This window comes from Neolamprologus brichardi, chromosome 2 (genome assembly GCF_056152115.1).
Source record: "Neolamprologus brichardi isolate AB-2024 chromosome 2, ASM5615211v1, whole genome shotgun sequence".
Taxonomy (NCBI): Eukaryota; Metazoa; Chordata; class Actinopteri; order Cichliformes; family Cichlidae; genus Neolamprologus; species Neolamprologus brichardi.
The window spans coordinates 20,347,958-20,365,910 of record NC_142105.1 but is presented as its reverse complement, the minus strand read 5'-3'; the positions used below and the strand labels follow the sequence as shown (position 1 = coordinate 20,365,910).

The window sequence follows — 17,953 nt, the reverse complement described above, 5'->3', positions numbered from 1 at the left end:
TGTTCCAGTGTGATCACAATCGCTTACTGCCCATTCTTCCCGATTACAAGTGTCTCACTACAGTGCATTCATATCACTGCTCCCTTACATAATCACATGTTAATGATTTTACTGTTCTGCCAATTGAACAGTTTCTGGACTAGAAATACAACATTAGTTCTTCGTCCCTTTCCTTATCAATCATCTTTAGAGCCTTTATATTAATTTTAAGCTCCCAGCCTTGTGTGGATGGGAGGTACTACTGTACTACTCTTCTGAGAAAGAAAAAAAAGATTTAAAAAAGTACCTAATTACACTTTTTGATATACATGATATACAAAAGTCTACTCTTAACAGGCTAAATGATTGATGTTTTAAAAAGTATTCATTATGTCATATTAAAAATAAGCAAAAATCGTAAAAGCATACAAGAAAAGGAGCAATTTTTTCCTAACTTGATCGTCCTTTAGGCAAGAACAACTTCTATAGTGCATGCTTTTTCTCCCAAGTAGTTATATGCCAAAGTTTGTATTTATTTGAATAAGACTGCTTCTTTATGAGTAAGTATAAAAGCAAGTCAAGACAGTCAAGTGGATAGTTGTGTTGGCCATGCAGGTCTCGCAATGTGGCTGCTTTCCAAACGCACCTCCTTGACCCCAAAGTCCCCTCTCACATTGCATGTGGCTTCCCTTCTGCTGATCTGAGGTGGAACAGCTAGAGGTCAGGATGTGTCACTCATGCCAGCGTAGGCATCCGTGTGTGCATTTTTTGTGTGTGTGTGCGGAGGTGAAGTTGCAATTGGGCATATGGTGAATGCAGGAACCTGGGCATAAGGATCAGACGTGGAGCGTGTGTCCGCAGCAGCAGGGCCTGTCGGACTGATAAAGGTTAGGATCTTACCACACGTTGCCAGTCCAGAAAATGGGCAGGGCATGGCCAGGACCAGGCACAAGGTGCTGTACCATCTGCACCAGAGGGATACATGGGTCAATGCACTGGTAAAGGTAATGCAAAGCAGGGAGCAGGAGTTGTTTAAGTGGTGACATCAATGTTCTTCCTTTGACTTGAGCTTCGGTACATGCTTTGAAGGAAATAATACCCATGTGTGCATGAACCGAGGATTTGCATCCTCAGTGATGTCACTGCTGAGTGATGTTCATACCGTCTCGTGCATTAGTGTGCACGAGCTCATTTCATTCATTTATTTCCTCATTCATTTATTCATTAGTGCGGGTCTTATCGGGGCCTCAATCGTTAGTCCAATTAGGCCTATGGTGCTTCACTGGTACTGTGTTGGAAACAGGAGATGGATGAAGGCAAAGCGAAAAGAAATTGCTGTCCTCCCTTTTTTTTATCCTCTCGCTCCGTCTCTCATTTTCTTTCGGTTTCTCCGTCTCTTGGCCTCCACAGCGAACTCTTTTCTCTGTCTTTCGTCCTCACTCATTCTCTCCCACTCTCTGATCTGTGATAAGATAGCATAGTTCCTCATATCCTGTTTCTAATACAGATCGATGAGAGGGAAAGGAGCGAGGTAGGAAGGGAGGGATGAGACGAGGCAGAGTGGGTTGATGTTGCTGGGGGGAGTAAAGCGGCGAGGGGGGGGGGGGGGGGGTCAGGGTAGAGATATCTGAAGAGGAAATGAGGATTCAGAAAGGAGGACATCACTCAGATTCACATCTCTTTTCATTTAACCAATCACACACGTGCACGCACACGCGCACCCACACGCGCGCCGGGCGGCTTCGTCTGCGCCGGGCCGTCTCAATATTTCGGTGCCAATAAAGAAACCATTTTCAGCTGTGTGATTGAGTGAGTTGCCGTTTCTCTCGGCTAGACACAGCCGTGCAGGTAGGAGCTGCCAGCAACTCGCATAACCTTTTGTGTTGCAGTCAATTACAGTTCAGTTGCATCAGCTGGGTGAGGAGGTCCCGTCGGGGGTTGCAGCGTGCGTGCACGCTTGTTGTTAATACCACGCAATTTTCAGCATGCATACGCAGATACACACTCAGAAGCAGACAAATTGTGTCTCTCAGTGTATATGACCCCCAAGGGCAGCAGCCAACCGCCGCCCCCGTTCCTCTGTCTGAGGCTCTAAATGATCTCAGCAAGCAGCGCCTTCAAAACTTAGCTGAGAGAGAAGGCTGCTTTATTTATAGATTACATAAGTGGATACTGTGTGGTAAATTCTGAGAAAACGTCCCAAATGGCCTGAATATTGAGAACCTGAGGCGGCATGCTGCTCTTTTCCTCAGTCTCTTCAATATTAGCAGCACTGCACCCCTGTGCCGCAGAGGTACAGACGCCTCTTTTTTTCTCAGGTGGCTCCTTTTTTTGCGTGTGTGTTTTAGGAGTGTGCGAGGTGGGGAAAGCAGGGGGGGTAGAAAGGCTGGGAAAAGGGTTCCTAAACCAATTAAAAGGCAGACCAAGGATGGTGGGGTGAGTTGGGGGGGAGGTGGTCTACAATTACTGCCCTAATTGAGGTCAGAGTTGTTAATTTAGTGGTGAATTAGAACGGTTAATATGCATTTATCGGGATGGCCAGGGGAGAAGGCAAAATGGGGGGAGAAAAAAAAGTGTTGCCGCCGACCAGGGCTTGTGTTCTTTGTGCAATTTTGGTTGCGTTGCGCGCGATTGCATGCGACAACATGCGAGAGGCCGTTCTCCGGCTTCTGAGCAATTAGGAGCATCGCAAATGGTTCACCGGGGATACACTGGCTTTTAAGCAGGCAATGATAAGGTTGAGTTGAGACAGAAAGGGGTGAGAGACGTAAGAGCATAGAGAGAGAAAGAGGGGTGGGGAGAGGATTTGAACATTTGGAACATGTTCCAGAGAACAGAATGATGATGATACAATATTTTCCAGTCAGGGGACACTTGCTGCAAAGTCACCTTTCTCCATCTCTGCCTCGCTCTTTATTTTCCTTCTCTTTCCTTCTCTCATCCAGAAATCCATTTACACCCTTTAACTCTGAGATATATAAATATTTCCCAAAACATGCGCATGTGCGTTGTATTTCTGCCTGATTGCCTGTGTTGTGAACCACTTACTGTCAAAGGATGAATCACCACCATCCTTTTTTCTTTTTCTTTTTTTACCCAACCAGTCAATGAATACAGGGCCACTTATCCCTTAAATCTTTTCTTCTCCTCACTTGCCATCTTCTTCCCCCTTCCTCACTTTATCCGTGGGGGCCTTTATTCATCTTTTCCTCCCTTTTTTTCTGCAACATCATCTGTAGCCTGTTTCTCTGCTCCTCTTTTTTATATTTCCTCAGGGGATTTCATGTGTTCTTTAATATTCTCTCAGTTCTCGCTGTCCTCCAGTATTCTCTCTGTTCCCCCCCTTGCCTCTCCTCCTCTGTGCTGAGGTTTGGCACAATTTCTCTAAGAGCTCCTGACCGCTGCCCCCTCTCCCAGCCCGGCCACCACCTCTCCCTTTTCATCTCTCTTGTTTCTCCGTCCATCATCCTCCATCCTTTTTTTTTGTCATCACAGGATCACGTTTTGTTTTCTTCAGACGCTGTTTTTTGCAGATGATACTGGCAAGCACTTTGCCTGTCTGAATTATGCATCGAGATTACATAAAAACCTCACGGAGCAACTGATCTATTTTTAATCTGACTCGTTTGCTTGTTAAACCTGCTTCTCTGTGATCTTTTCTATGTGTGCGTATATGCAGTGTGTGTGTGTCTGTCAAATTGAACATGAGTGAGAAGACGGAGATTAAAAAGAAAAACAGCCCAAGTCTGACTATCGCTCTTGTTCTTCCCAAGTCTGTCAGTCGGATCTGATTCAGATAGGCTTTATTGGCATGGTATTTAATAAAGCCTTCCAATCCAGTTTGAAAACAGTAATTATGGCAATTATGATCAGAAAAGAAAATGCTTAAAATTATGGCAACACAAAGCTAAATACATCAATTTCAGCAGTTTCATTTCAGCTAAAATTACACCCTAACAAACTTAGAAGTGTTGTTGAAATAAGGGATGGCACTTGTAAAGAGAATGATAACAAGTGTCTCTCTTTGTCTTTCTTTCTTTCTTTTCCACGTCTCTCCTGCTCTGTGTCTTGCTGCAAAAGAATCCTGTTGACAAATTTTTGGCTTTTGCGCTCCTGTCGCTAAGGAGTAAGTGTGCCATCTATTGGTCAGCTTTCCACAACCACCCACAGAAGAAGAAGACGAAGAAGGGGGAAAAAAAACAAGACAGGAAAAACAAATTTGAGAAAAGTGTGCACCAACCCTCACCGACACAATGATGAGACACACACAGTAAGCTAACTATAGGGCTGTCTGCTATGTGTGTTCTTGGGGATGACCTAGATTGAGAGTGCCGTCACAATAGACTCACAATTGCTTACTGTCTCCAGATGGTTCAATAGGCAAGCTTTCAATCGACTGCTCCCTCTGATACCATCTTTGCGCGCACCTGTGTGTGTGTGTGTGTGTGTGTGTGTGGATGCATGTCTGCATTATCTACAAGAAGGGACAGGCAGAGATAAGACGAAACGAAGGAAGAAAAAAGGGGAATTAAAAGAAAAAGTAGGAGAGAAATGAAGGTCAGCCCAATGAAAGAGGAGAGGGCAAGAGTTGGTGTAGCAGGGGAAAGAGAAAGGGGTAGGAGCCCTCTTTTTGCTTCTCCCACTCCATCTCTTGTTTTCTATATCCCCACGCCCCCACCACCACCCTCACACATGAAAAATAAAAAAGAGCTGACAGTGGAGGCCGGGCAGCAGCCAAAGGTGTCAGCGCTTTCTTTTGACCAGGAGCGAGGGAGGGAGGAAAGAGGGGAATAGCAGAAGCATAAAAAGGAAGAAACAAAGAAGCAGGGTGAGAGAAAAAGAGCGACGGGACACTTTAGGGGGTGAGAATGAGTCTGCCCCGGCAGCGAATCCTAAAGGCGCATCCCCTTCCCCCTGCAACTTTTACACTCCCGGCCCCTGTGTGTGCAAATGCTCGGCAAGCAGAGATAGAATTTGACAAGAAGGAAATTGATTCCCGGGTTTCGGATTCAGGTGTTGTGAGGCTTCTGCGGTGGGGATAAGGCCGACGCTGAGAAGCGTGCGATAGCGCCTACGTAATGCATTGGACTCGATCACAGATTCGTGCTGCGTGTATCATCAAAGCTCACATCACAGTATTCACGTATACGCGGGAAAATGCTGGTGCATTCCGCCGTTAACATTAACGTTATCTTCGATATTCAGACGCGAGCAGGCGATTCATCTCCGTTTTTTTCTCCCCACTACAAAGATTCTTTGAAGGCATTAAAGAGATCAAAACAAATCATTTACAACAAACAGAAAACATACCTGTCACCAAATAAATCGCTGAACTTTTGCAGTACAGTCTTTCTGTTTCCTTTTTTTCTTTCAGTTTTTTTGGGGGGGAGGAGGGGGAGTTCTATGGGGAGGAGGAGACGCTTGGCAGCAGGCTAAGGAGGGAAGAGACGTGGGGAGAGTAAAGAGCTGACAAAGTGAAGAGCGAACACACTCGAGCAGCCTTATACCACCAGCACACAATAACACAACAGAGGACAAAAGAAGAGGAGAAGCGAAAGGAGAGCCATAGAGCATTCTCTTCAGAGAGCAATCTGTCACTTGCTCTCTGCGAGACGGTGTAAAGGCTTCCAAATAAAAGCTGAAGATGCTTTCCCCGTGAAAGATGGCTGCGAGAGGTCGGGGGTTAAGAAAGCAAAACAGAGAAGGATTTTTTGGGAAGGTGGTTTAATTGCCTGATTTGTAAGATTTTACCTCTGTTTGTGTGCCTGTTAACTAAACCCGCCACTCTGATGGCCGTGCGTTTGATTCATGACTTAAATATAGAGGTGGCTGATTCTATTGATGCTACGGGATTTGCTGTCTAAATGACAGATCAGATTTAAGAGGGCTGGCCTCATATTTCTTTGCCTTGATGAGCCTTCATCTTGGGCTTTTTATTTATTTATTTATGTATTTATTTCCATCATCCTTTTCCTCTCCTACATCCTCACTCTTCATCTCTCTGCGTGCAGCAATCAACTTGCTGGGTTTGACGTGGCAGCTGAAGCCATCCGACGGCCCCGTGTTGAACAACGGACTGGGAGCTGGTCTGCCTGTCAACAGCGATGTGGCCACACTGCCCTCTGGAGGGAGAGGTATGAACTGCAACACACACGCACCCCTCCCACACATCTTTGCCTGAAGAAGCAGGCACTTTACATGTTTTAAAAAAAAAAATGAAAAAAGAAACTTAAAGGTTAAGGCTGCTAATGTTCTGCATTTTTTTCCCCTAGCAACAGACCTCGTGAACATAACAAATTCAACAATAAATAGATCCTAACAAGTGCTGTTTGTGCAGCCAAAGCCTACTCGTCTCTTTCTGCCACAGAGCTCCGGTGCTCCTTCATTTTGATGAGGGGGACGCTGGAGTTTATTTTAAATCGCTTCCACCATTTCTTTATACCATTGTGGAGGTATTTCTCTAAAGCAGCATCCTAATTAGCATGCCAATTGCGTAAAATGAATCAACAGAAGTGACTTTAGTATTTTTAATGCATTTGTGAATATTTATGGCTTAACTGGCTTGAGGCTGAATGCACCACTCATTGCAGGAAAGTCAGAAAGTTTTGAAGGACAGACTGCCACATCTCTTGTTGCAAACAAGAAGAATGTCAGCCTTATCTTTTATGGCTTATAAATGCTATATCTGCTGTGTTAAATACTAAAACAGCCCAATAGCTTCTTTTTTTCCCTCCCAACCAGACAGCCTCGCACACATAAATTATTTCTATAATTCATGATGCAGTAGTAGCTGTGCTGTCTGTGTATGCTGCTTAACCACTCTGCTGAGTTGTGTTGAGCTGGGTTTCAGTCAGCAGCGAGGTAAAGCTCCCCTCGCTCACCCCCTCTCTTTAAAGGCCCCCATGTGGTTTTTTCCATCTATTCTTCTTTCGCCTGCTCAATCTCGCTCTGCAACATACACAGCGTGTACTATAGGTATGTGTGGGCCGCTGCTCTGTGTCTGTATTCTGTATTAATGAGAGGACTGCTGTGTGTGTGACTGTCTGGGCCAGATGCCGCTGTTGTTTTTCCACATTGTTACTTTTATTTCTTTGCTATTCTGCGCACAGATGCGCGCGCTCACATTGCTGTCTTTTCCCTCTCTGGGCTCCGACACTGTGCTGTTAGATGACTGACCTGATTGCAGGATGTTTCTGTGTGCGGGCCTGTCTGCTTGGAAATCTGTGCTCTGCAGTTCTATCAGCCCTCTATCATTTCAGCCCAGACAACAGAGTCAGCAGTCGTGCAGGCTTTGATACAGAGGCGTCATTTTGCATCCCGCATATCGCGCCTAACAGCGTTCGTTTTAGTATAAACTTTGAACAGTTTGCACAGCTAATGGTGCGTGTCCTCTATACCATTCAATGTTTGTGCCAGGTTATTCCCATTAAAGTGCGATGATTAACTATTGACTGTACCAATCAATGTCTGGAATCACAGATTATGCAGTTTCTTTCCCCTTTGCTCCAGGTCCATGGGCAGGCCGGAACAGCAGTATAGACTCAGGCAGCATTGAGGTTGGGAGGCGGGTGACCCAAGAAGTCCCTCCAGGAGTGTTTTGGAGGTCCCTGCTCCACCTCAGCCAACCACAGTTCCTGAAGTTCAACATCTCCCTCGGCAAAGATGCGCTTTTCGGGGTGTACATCCGCAAGGGCTTGCCTCCTTCGCATGCGCAGGTAAAATCTGTACAAGGACCATCAGCATCTTTGAACTAATGGGGTACTCACAAATTATTATTTCATTCATTATGAAAGCTTCATAATGAAAGAATAATCTTCATATTCATCTGAGTGGAGAATGTATTTTTAAAAAAGAAAGAAAGAAAGAAATGGGCTTGTTTCTTGGGACATCTTAAAATTCATTTGTGATTCATTGTAATAGTTGTTTGAAAAAACTAATTTAGACTAAGATTTACACTTAATTAAATTTCACAGTAATGTAACTTTTACTGCCTCTTATTAATTAGAAGCTACTCCATTAACAATGGATTCGATTTGTAGGAAGGGATAATTGCATTCAGATAGCTGTTTCACTGCCTGACCTGACTTCAGCTGGGGAAACTGCGCAGTCGGGGCATGTGTAAAAACACTCCCCTGCAATGCACACAGACACCCAAAGAAAACCCTGTGAGGAGCTTTGTGTTCCCTTCCTCATGCTTCACTGTCATTTGCCAGCTATCTTATTTACCAAATTCCTCAAGCATATAAAACCATGCCTCATTTTCTGAAGCCTGAAAAAGTGAACTTGCTCTCGCACGTTTTCCTCTGCAGTACGACTATATGGAGCGCCTCGATGGGAAGGAGAAGTGGAGCGTGGTGGAGTCTCCACGGGAGAGGAGGAGTATCCAAACCGTGGTCCTCAATGAGGCGGTGTTTGTCCAGTACCTGGACGCCGGTGCCTGGCACCTGGCCTTCTACAACGACGGTCGGGAGCGAGAGACGGTTTCCTTCAGCACGAATGTCATGGGTGAGACAGAGTCGGCATCTGTCGCTGTGGGCGGAGAGGTGGCAGCGCGGCAGGGAAAAGCAGAACGGCAGTGAAAATGAGATTAGGCACCGGATTTTAGGAGCTGGTTAGAGAGAGGCACGCAGAAACTTTCTCTACCACTGGCGGCAAAGCAACGCTGCTATTTTAGTCAAATAGATTCCCCATCAGTTACTCTGTGACTTTACACATTCACAACGTGCAAAAATGCTCCCCGGCAGCATGTGAACAATGTTGCCAATGCAACACAACCATAGTAACATTGTCAAGTAGGAAAGACTGCTCAGTGAGTTAAAAATGTACGTTTGCCAAAACATAGTTGGGCACGCTAATATGTCCAACAGTGTGACAAAAAAAACAAAAAAACCCACACACTTACATTAAACAACCTTCATCTTTGAGGTGGGTGAGGACCACAGTGTCACATGGCCCTGTAAACAGAATGATTTTAGGATCGTAACCAGATAATTTCGGTTGCATTCGAGCCAAAGGAGAACAAAAGGACAAAAGGCGGGGTTGGATGGAAAGAGTCAAGCGGAGTGAAAGAATCCTTCACTGTCAATAACGGAGGGGTAGAGCTTTCAGCAGTTGGAGTAGTGGCGAGATGGAGAGGCGGAGGCGGCAGGGGCAGAATGAGAGTGGAGTAGTTAGAGGGGGAGTTGGAAGAAAGGCCTAATGGTAGGGGCAAAGCCAGAATGGGATGAAGTGGAGTGAAGGACGGGAGGAGGAGCTGAAGAGGAGAATGAAAGAGAGGGTGGCATTAGGGTAAAGAGGGAGGCGAGGGGCTTTAGTTTTTTTTTTATTTTGGGGGGGGTGCATGGAGTAGGGGAAGTGTTAGGAGAAGCAGTGAGGCTTGGCTGTGTCATTCTTTGTGTAAGAAGAGTGGAAGTTGGAAGAAGCATATAGAACAGAGAGGATAAAAGTCCAAGTGTCCTCCTTGTGATTATGATTAGCACCGACCCCGTTCCTTCCCACCAAACTGTTTCTCATTTCTAGTGAGTAGGTTAGAAGGCAGATGGAGCAGCTCACAGAGTCCAGCTAAAATCTGGCCTAGCTGCACCAAACATCCGCAGCTTGATGAAATATTAGTGACCTCGGTGGGGCCGGACATGAGTGAGGAGTGAGAAAGTGAGCCGTGGATAGAAAAGGGTCGAAGAGAAAGGAGAAGGAGAGTGAAGGGGGATACTCTTATGTTCTATGAGCGGAGCATTGGTGGATCCCATCTCGTCAAAATGGCTGATTCATAATACATTCCTGCCACATTATGAAAAATGCAGACAAAAAAAAGAAACGCATGGAATCTTGGAGGAGGGCGTTTGATGTCTGTGCGACTGTGAGACTCGGCAGCGCTTCGACTCAATTTGTAGTATCTTAAAGAATGAATTGTGCCAATGGTTTAATGGAAGGCTTTGATGCTTGCCGTCACACTGTCTCACCCCTCGCCTCTCCCTCTCTCTGTGTCTCACTTCATCTTCTTCACAGATTCAGTGCAAGAGTGCCCGCGCAATTGCCATGGCAACGGAGAGTGTAATTCTGGTGTGTGCCACTGCTTCCCAGGATTCCATGGCATGGACTGCTCCAAAGGTATTAGCTGTTTACGAATGCGCTTCTTCTGTCGGAGCAAGGATGAAAAGGGAAAAAAAATCTGTCATTTCCGCTGTCTAATTAGATGAGCAGACACATTTCAGCTTCGTGCAAAAATAAAACATAAAAAAAAGGAGAAGAGGATTAAGAGTAGCAAGATGGTGCATGGCCTTAGGTGGAGCTGAGACAAGATGACTGATGATGAATGGCAGCTCCCCTAGCTAACGACTCCCTGGCTCTGTGCTCACCTGGGGTAGACAGCTTTGATGAATAGTTTAGTTACCTCTGCCTGTAATTACTCTTCATGTCATTGGCGCTCTCCAGCCCCTTAACCACTCTATTCAACCCTCCTGCACGATGGGATGCGGATCTGCGTGGGTGGGCGACGTGCACTTTTCGCCGCTTTGGCGATCTTTTAAAAAGCTTGCTAATTTTTTTTTCTTTGTTTGTTTGTTTGGTTTGTTCTTATGCACAGGGTTTAATCTCTCCGTTTCTCTGTTCCTACAGCGGCATGCCCGGTGCTGTGCAGCGGCAACGGCCAGTACGACAAGGGCTCCTGTGTGTGTTACAGCGGCTGGAAAGGACCCGAATGCGACGTCCCTGTCACACAGTGCATAGACCCTCTTTGCAGCGGCCACGGCACCTGCACTGATGGAAACTGCGTGTGCTCCGTCGGTTACAAAGGGCCAAACTGTGCAGAGGGTGAGCGCAGGAGGTGTAATGGTGCATGATTGTTTTTTGAAAGTAAGGCGAAGCACAACAAACTTCACAGATTTACCCCTTCTAACACCAGTGAAGACAGCTTATCATGGCATAATCTTACGCTGACTGAGCGTCCATGTATACAGATGAAGTACGATGGCGCAGCCAAACATATCACAGATTTTATTAAGGGCTGAAATCGCTTCTATTGATCTTTGTTAAGAAGGATCAGCACGCCGCGATCGTAGTCATCAGAAAGCAAGAGAGAAAAAATAAAGGGATAAAAAGATGCTGAGGAGGGAGCTGGAGTCAGGGTGGTGAGAGGTGAATATGTATGAAGAAAGAGAGAATAGGTTGAGAAGAAGGAAAAGAGAAAGCAGCACGCCAGGGGTGAAGAAGAAGATCGGCAGAGAGGGAGATGCAAAGGGAAGAATAGAGATGAGTGGCAGAAGGAGTCAAAACATGGGACCTGAGAACAAGGTCAGCATTTTCTCTCCTCTGCGCTTCATTTTTCTCTCCCACCCCGCCAATCCCCGATCTCCCTCTCATCCAATTTTTCCCCTTCTACTCCAGCCTCAAATCTGATATTCATCACAGCAGAGTCCCTCAAACAATTTACCTGAAGTGCCAGCGACATGAAAATCGATAACTGTGATCCGCCATTTCTGCCAGGCAAACAGAAATGGAGGGTCGAGGTTGTGTGCGAGGGGGGCGCTTTTATTAATACTGCGTGTGCGCCGGGGTCAATCATGCCCGAGGTGGTGGAAAAAGAGGGAGGAGGTGGAGGTGGGGAGAGCGGTGTCACAAAGAAGAGGACAAGATGAGAGAGAAAGAGAGAGAGGAAAATGCGAGTGACCGGGACAGAGCAATGCGAGGAGGCCTGAGAAGGGGCGGGCGAGCGAGTGGGTGGGTGGGATGGGTGTGCGTATTGCCGGGAGGAGGTAATTTGTCAAATTGGTTTTCACTCACTGCTTGGACTCAGAGCTGCCTGTCAACCTGGCAGACTGACAGTGTCAGATTCTCCCCGTGTATTGGCACGATACACGCATACACACAAATCAACCACACACACACTTCCACATCCACACGGGCGAAAAGCTCACACCAAATGATGTGTCAGCGAAGCGCACTGCTCTTTCAGAGTGGAACGCATTTGCTGCTGTGCCCCAATTATAGACTTAGCTATTCATTATCGTGTGCTTTAATTGCTTTAGTAATACGTCTGGCAACATTTTACTTTATTTCATTATCTTTTTATAAACACAGAGTGAAATGATGTCCTCTGTCACGTCTGTTTTTTTTTAAAAAACAACTATTAATTTGTTTTTGTCGTCAGCTCTGTAATGACATTTTTTAGTTTGTTTGTTAATTTCTTTTTTTCTGCTTTTTTTCTTTTAAATTGGTGTATTGCTGGCTTAATCCAGTGGACTGCATGGATCCAACATGTTCCAACAATGGCATCTGTGTGAACGGGGAGTGCCACTGTAAGCCAGGCTGGGGAGGACTCCACTGCGAACTGCCCAGGGCCCAGTGCCCAGATCAGTGCCATGGACACGGTGCCTTCATACCAGACACTGGGCTGTGCAGCTGTGACCCCAACTGGATGGGACCCGACTGCTCCATGGGTGAGTGTGATTGTAAAGCTGGTTCAGCTGCGAGAGTCAGATACATCGGGTAAAAATGGAGGTTGTGGGTTTGAAAGTTGGAAAGAAATAACTGCTGATTACCCTTTGTCCAAACATATTTCGTGGTCCCAGTATGGCTAATTAGTTTGCCATTTTATTTCATACTGTTCCGGTTTTCGAGCTACACTTGGACCAAATCTACCAAATCGTAAAAAAAAAAAAAAAAATTACAACATGCTCAGAAACAGGGTACAACAACTGTTGTGGTATCGAAGCCAAATTGGAACATGCAGGAATAAAAATGTGGCAAGTTTGTACTATCTAGACTATATAAAATTATCTCTCTCAGTAGACTGTCAGTGACAGTATGGTAATGACAGATTTTTATGGTTATCAGGGCAGTGCTTAAAATTCTAATTTGGGAAAGGCAGAACACTTTTATTTATATACCAAACTACAGTACTCTGGGTTTTGCATAAAAGGAATATGAATAAAATGACTCTGTCCCTGTGTTCTGACACATATTAAACATGGCTGGGCTTTCAGAGCATGTATAAGTTGCATCTACGAACCAAAAGCTTGGGCTTCAAACTGCTCGAAACTCCTTAATGATCCAAATACGGTCATGTCGGATACACTGCTCTGGCATTTGAGTGCAGAAGCCCCGCCCACCTGCTGTTCAGACCTGCTGTTTATAGGGTCAGCCAATAAGAAAATACAAGCACTGGAAATTTATAATGTTTAAACAAGGTAGCTGTAACACATCTCAGTTCAGGCCAAAGTAAAACTTTTTTTAATCTTGTAGACTCGAAAGACTGTATGACCCAAGAGGTATGATTAGGCTGCTTTCAGTGAGCTACTCAGAAATGAGGTAGGAATCCTAACTTTGTTAAGCCTTCGTGATTACTATCAGAATTTTTTTAATTGGTTATGTATTGCTCTGGGAGCCAATTCTGTGATTCTAGTACCGGGGAGATAATGACATGCTAGTTCCAAGGCTTTCATAAGAATGTATTGGAGGTGTTCTTGCACTGCGGATAGTAACACATACAGTTTACCAAGATGGGATAGGAGGTTTCACAGTTCTTTATCTCAATAAAATGAAGCCGTTAAGCTTCCACTTTAGAAAGTAAGACAGCCACCTCCGTCATGCCAGCCTGGGAACGCTTCCTCAGGAGCACGACGAGAGCTCCAGCATTTGTTATGAGAGAAGCAATGCTTAACTTTAATAAAGACAACATTGTTTCACACTGCAGGATCCCTCAGCAAGTGTGTATCAAAACGTCTGTACATACCGCGTTCCCTGCACACCAGGGGGTCCTGAGCACACAAGCAGGATTGTCACACTTCGCCACATGCACTGTCGCCGACTGCAACATCTGAGCCTCTCAGACAGCGACTGTAATAGAGGCTCAGGAAATAAACCCTGTTGTTGCACTACTATAACTACTGATTTTAATTAAAAATACATGACAGAGAGTTGTGTTTTCGTGTAATGTGGATTTGATTGTTTTGAAGCTCAAGGTTCTCTCTTTTGGCACTTGCCAATGTGATTTGAAATCAAATGCAGACACATTTATGTTTTCTAGCTTTAAAAATTGACTAAAAGGATTGAAAATGACGTTTTTGCAGATATTTTTTTCAGATACCACCATATTTTAAAGGCATTTCAAGTTAGGAACTGGTACTTTGTAACATTTGCTATTATGTTATTCATGAAAAAGCCCATATATGTATCTGAACAGCGACCCTGTTCACTGCCCAGTAGTGTCCATTATGAATACATACAGTCATGTGTTCCTGTGAAAAACTAAGTGCACCCTTACTGCTTCCATTGGAGTAAAGAGGGTAAGTAGCAGCCTGGAGCTGCTAATCAAATGCACCTGATTAATTGATCAATATATATATTTGATCAATAATGATCAAATATAAGCACGTCTATAAAAGCACATGTTTTTGCCGTTTCCTGCACTGGAGAATTCAGATCTTCCCAGGAGTAAGTGTCTCAGCAAAATTACCTCAAGGTCACATCATGCAATGCTTAGAGGAATTCCAAAAAAACTAAGAGCTACGTCTCAGACTCTGCAGACCTCAGTTAACATGTTAAATGTTAAAGTTTGTGAGAGTACAAATAGAAAAAGACTTAATAAGACTGAACACTGTGATTGGCCTATTTAGAAAGATTGCCAGGAGAAAGCTTCTTCTCTTTGAAAAGGATATGGCAGCACAGCTTAGGTTTGAAAAGCTGCATCTGATCAAACCACAAGACTTCTTGTGTCTTTTCCACTGAAGAATGTCCTTTTCAATTCAATTTTATTTATATAGCGCCAAATCACAACAAATGTCGCCTCAAGGCGCTTCATAGATACAGAGAAAAGCCCAACAATCATATGACCCCCTATGAGCAAGCACTTTGGCGACAGTGGGAAGGAAAAACTCCCTTTTAACAGGAAGAAACCTCCGGCAGAACCAGGCTCAGGGAGGGGCGGCCATCTGCTGCGACCGGTTGGGGTGAGAGAAGGAAGACAGGATAAAAGACATGCTGTGGAAGAGAGACAGAGATTAATAACAGATATGATTCAATACAGAGAGGTCTATTAACACATAGTGAGTGAGAAAGGTGACTGGAAAGGAAAAACTCAATGCATCATGGGAATCCCCCGGCAGCCTACATCTATTGCAGCATAACTAAGGGAGGATTCAGGGTCACCTGGTCCAGCCCTAACTACATGCTTTAGCAAAAAGGAAAGTTTTAAGCCTAATCTTAAAAGTAGAGATAGTGTCTGTCTCCCGAATCCAAACTGGAAGCTGGTTCCACAGAAGAGGGGCCTGAAAACTGAAGGCTCTCCCTCCCATTCTACTTTTAGATACTCTAGGAACAACAAGTAGGCCTGCAGAGCGAGAGCGAAGTGCTCTAATAGGGTAATATGGTACTACAAGGTCATTAAGATAAGATGGGGCCTGATTATTTAAGACCTTGTATGTGAGGAGCAGGATTTTGAATTCAATTCTGGATTTAACAGGAAGCCAATGAAGGGAAGCCAAAACAGGAGAAATATGCTCTCTCTTTCTAGTCCCTGTCAGTACTCTTGCTGCAGCATTTTGGATTAACTGAAGGCTTTTCAGTGAGTTTTTTGGACATCCTGATAATAATGAATTGCAGTAGTCCAGCCTGGAAGTAATAAATGCATGAACTAGTTTTTCAGCGTCACTCTGAGACAGGATATTTCTAATTTTAGAGATGTTGCGCAAATGGAAGAACGCAGTCTTACATATTTATTTAATATGTGCGTTGAAGGACATACCCTGGTCAAAAATGACTCCAAGGTTCCTCACAGTGTTACTGGAGGCCAAGGTAATGCCATCCAGAGTAAGAATCTGGTTAGATACCATATTTCTAAGCTTTTCAGCGCCGAGTACAATGACCTCAGTTTTATCTGAGTTAAGAAGCAGAAAGTTACTGGGATCGATGTGGAGATGTTTGGCAAATCCAAAAACCAACTGCCAAGTGTGGTGATGGAGGCATGATGACTTCAGGCTGTTTTGCAAAACAAGCCTGTCATCAAACTGAAAGGACAAGGACCTGGTCACCTTGTAGTCACTGAGTTGCCCATGAACGTCTCTGTGTAGAGTCTAGAGTCAAATTTCCAACACCTGAAGTTTGACCCAAACTGGTCCGTGATCCAAACTTACCAGTAAATCTGCGGCAGAATGGCTGAAAAAGCAAAGAATCAGGATGCTCCAGTGGCCCAGTCAAAGTCCAGACGTCAAGCCGACTGAAAAGCTGTGGGGAGACCTTAAGAGAGTTTAAATGAATGCCAGAAAACCTGAATGAACTGAAGCAAAGTTGCAAAAAAAATCCTCTACAACAATGTGAATGAATGAGTCATACAAAACACAATTACTTCAAGTTATCATTGGTTAAAAGCTTTTGAATCAAGAGCTGTATTTGGTTTTTCACATGACTGTATATGAAATCTTAGAATACTAAAAATAATAAATACAGGAAACACTGACTTTTGAGTCTAGCACCGTTTGTTTGTGATCCAAATCTTTTCTCCTTCAGAGGTGTGCTCAGTGGACTGTGGAACCCACGGAGTGTGCATGGGCGGAGCTTGTCGCTGTGAGGAAGGCTGGACCGGTGCAGGCTGTGACCAGCGTGTGTGCAACCCTCTCTGCATCAAACATGGAACCTGCAAGGACGGGAAGTGCCAGTGTCACCAGGGCTGGAACGGAGAGCACTGCACCATCGGTGAGTGTGTTCCCGTGAGCGTGTGTCTGGAGGTGTGTGTTTGACGTGCGTGCCTGTGTGTCAACACGTGGGTGTGCACAGAAACACCAGCACCCAGTCAGACTAAAATGGCAGCTCCTTTATACTTCCTTAAAGGAATTTGGAAATCAGAAGTGGAAGCAGGAGAAAGGCCATGGGGAATTGAAGAAGGGGCTGACGTAGAAGGTGGGCGAGCAGAGAGAAGAGGTGCAAACTTCTTAGAAGTGGGGGTGGGAGATTACACAAGAGCAGGATTTAGCTGTTTTATGCTGCCTCTCAACTGCAGACCCCAGGAGTTTTAGTTTTTATGGCCTTTGAAACACCAAAGTTATGTGATGAAAGGCACAAAACAAAATCCCCACTTCACCTCACTGCGATCAAAAAATAACTCTCACTTTGTTTATGGTGTGTGCATGCACACAGTTGCGCTAGAGTGTGAGTGAGCGTTTTTGTCAGTCAATCACTGTCTCATATTGACATCACTGTCACTTTGGATGGATGAGTGCCAGATTCCTTTGATTCACCGTCAGTGCTTTGAGACACAAAGTCTCATTTCCTTGTCACCAAAAGCACTGTGATTGCAATCTGATACACACACCAAACAAAACACCAATATATATATATATATATATATATATATATATACACACACACCTACACACACATAGGCACATACATATGCACAGGGGAATAACAGTTTATGATCTCCCGATTTCCCCCATCAGAAAGTAGGGCAGCTTTGACTGCACCATCAGCCCAAGATGAAAGAGTTATCAGGCCTCAGCTTGGCGCAAAGCACACTTCACTAGCACCAGACACACTCAGCGTTAGTTTATCTCAGCTTGCCTGTTATTCATTTCAGCTCTGCATGATGTTGCTTGCATTTCTTTCAGAAAAAAAAAAATACTCTCCCCATCTCTTACCTTTTGCACATTTTCTCCCACTGCAGACCATGGGAGCATGGTTGACAAAGCAGGTACCGTATCTGACTCTGGTGTTTTGTTTCTTAGCCTGTGGTGGTAGAAGCTAGCTGCTGCATTTGTGGGTTCTTGGCCTGGCTTGGCTCTGTAGACTCTGTGGTGCTATCTGTCCGTAGATTAGGGCTCCAGCCTCAATGATGACTCCCTACATGTAGTGCACTCCCATTACAGCAGTGGACTACAGCAGGGGTTAGCTGTCATTGAGCCTTGATGTGTTGTGGGGTACCGTAGAGCCTAGTGTGGTATCAGCAGTGTCGAGGGGCTGTGCTGTGAAAAGTGTGATCGTGCAT

The 17,953-nt window shown here is 44.9% G+C and overlaps 1 protein-coding gene across 2 annotated transcripts in view; it reads left to right on the top strand.

Annotated features, from left to right (window-relative positions):
* The window catches only part of tenm2a (teneurin transmembrane protein 2a), a 108,492-nt gene that overhangs the window by 66,398 nt on the left and 24,141 nt on the right, over window positions 1-17,953 (top strand). For both annotated transcript variants that reach the window (XM_006781739.3, XM_006781735.3), the window contains 8 exons: window positions 5,991-6,113; window positions 7,468-7,694; window positions 8,289-8,484; window positions 9,985-10,086; window positions 10,594-10,788; window positions 12,213-12,413; window positions 16,480-16,665; window positions 17,633-17,659. In XM_006781739.3, the coding sequence (XP_006781802.1) occupies window positions 5,991-6,113; window positions 7,468-7,694; window positions 8,289-8,484; window positions 9,985-10,086; window positions 10,594-10,788; window positions 12,213-12,413; window positions 16,480-16,665; window positions 17,633-17,659 (1,257 nt within the window). The remainder of the gene's footprint in view (window positions 1-5,990; window positions 6,114-7,467; window positions 7,695-8,288; window positions 8,485-9,984; window positions 10,087-10,593; window positions 10,789-12,212; window positions 12,414-16,479; window positions 16,666-17,632; window positions 17,660-17,953) is intronic.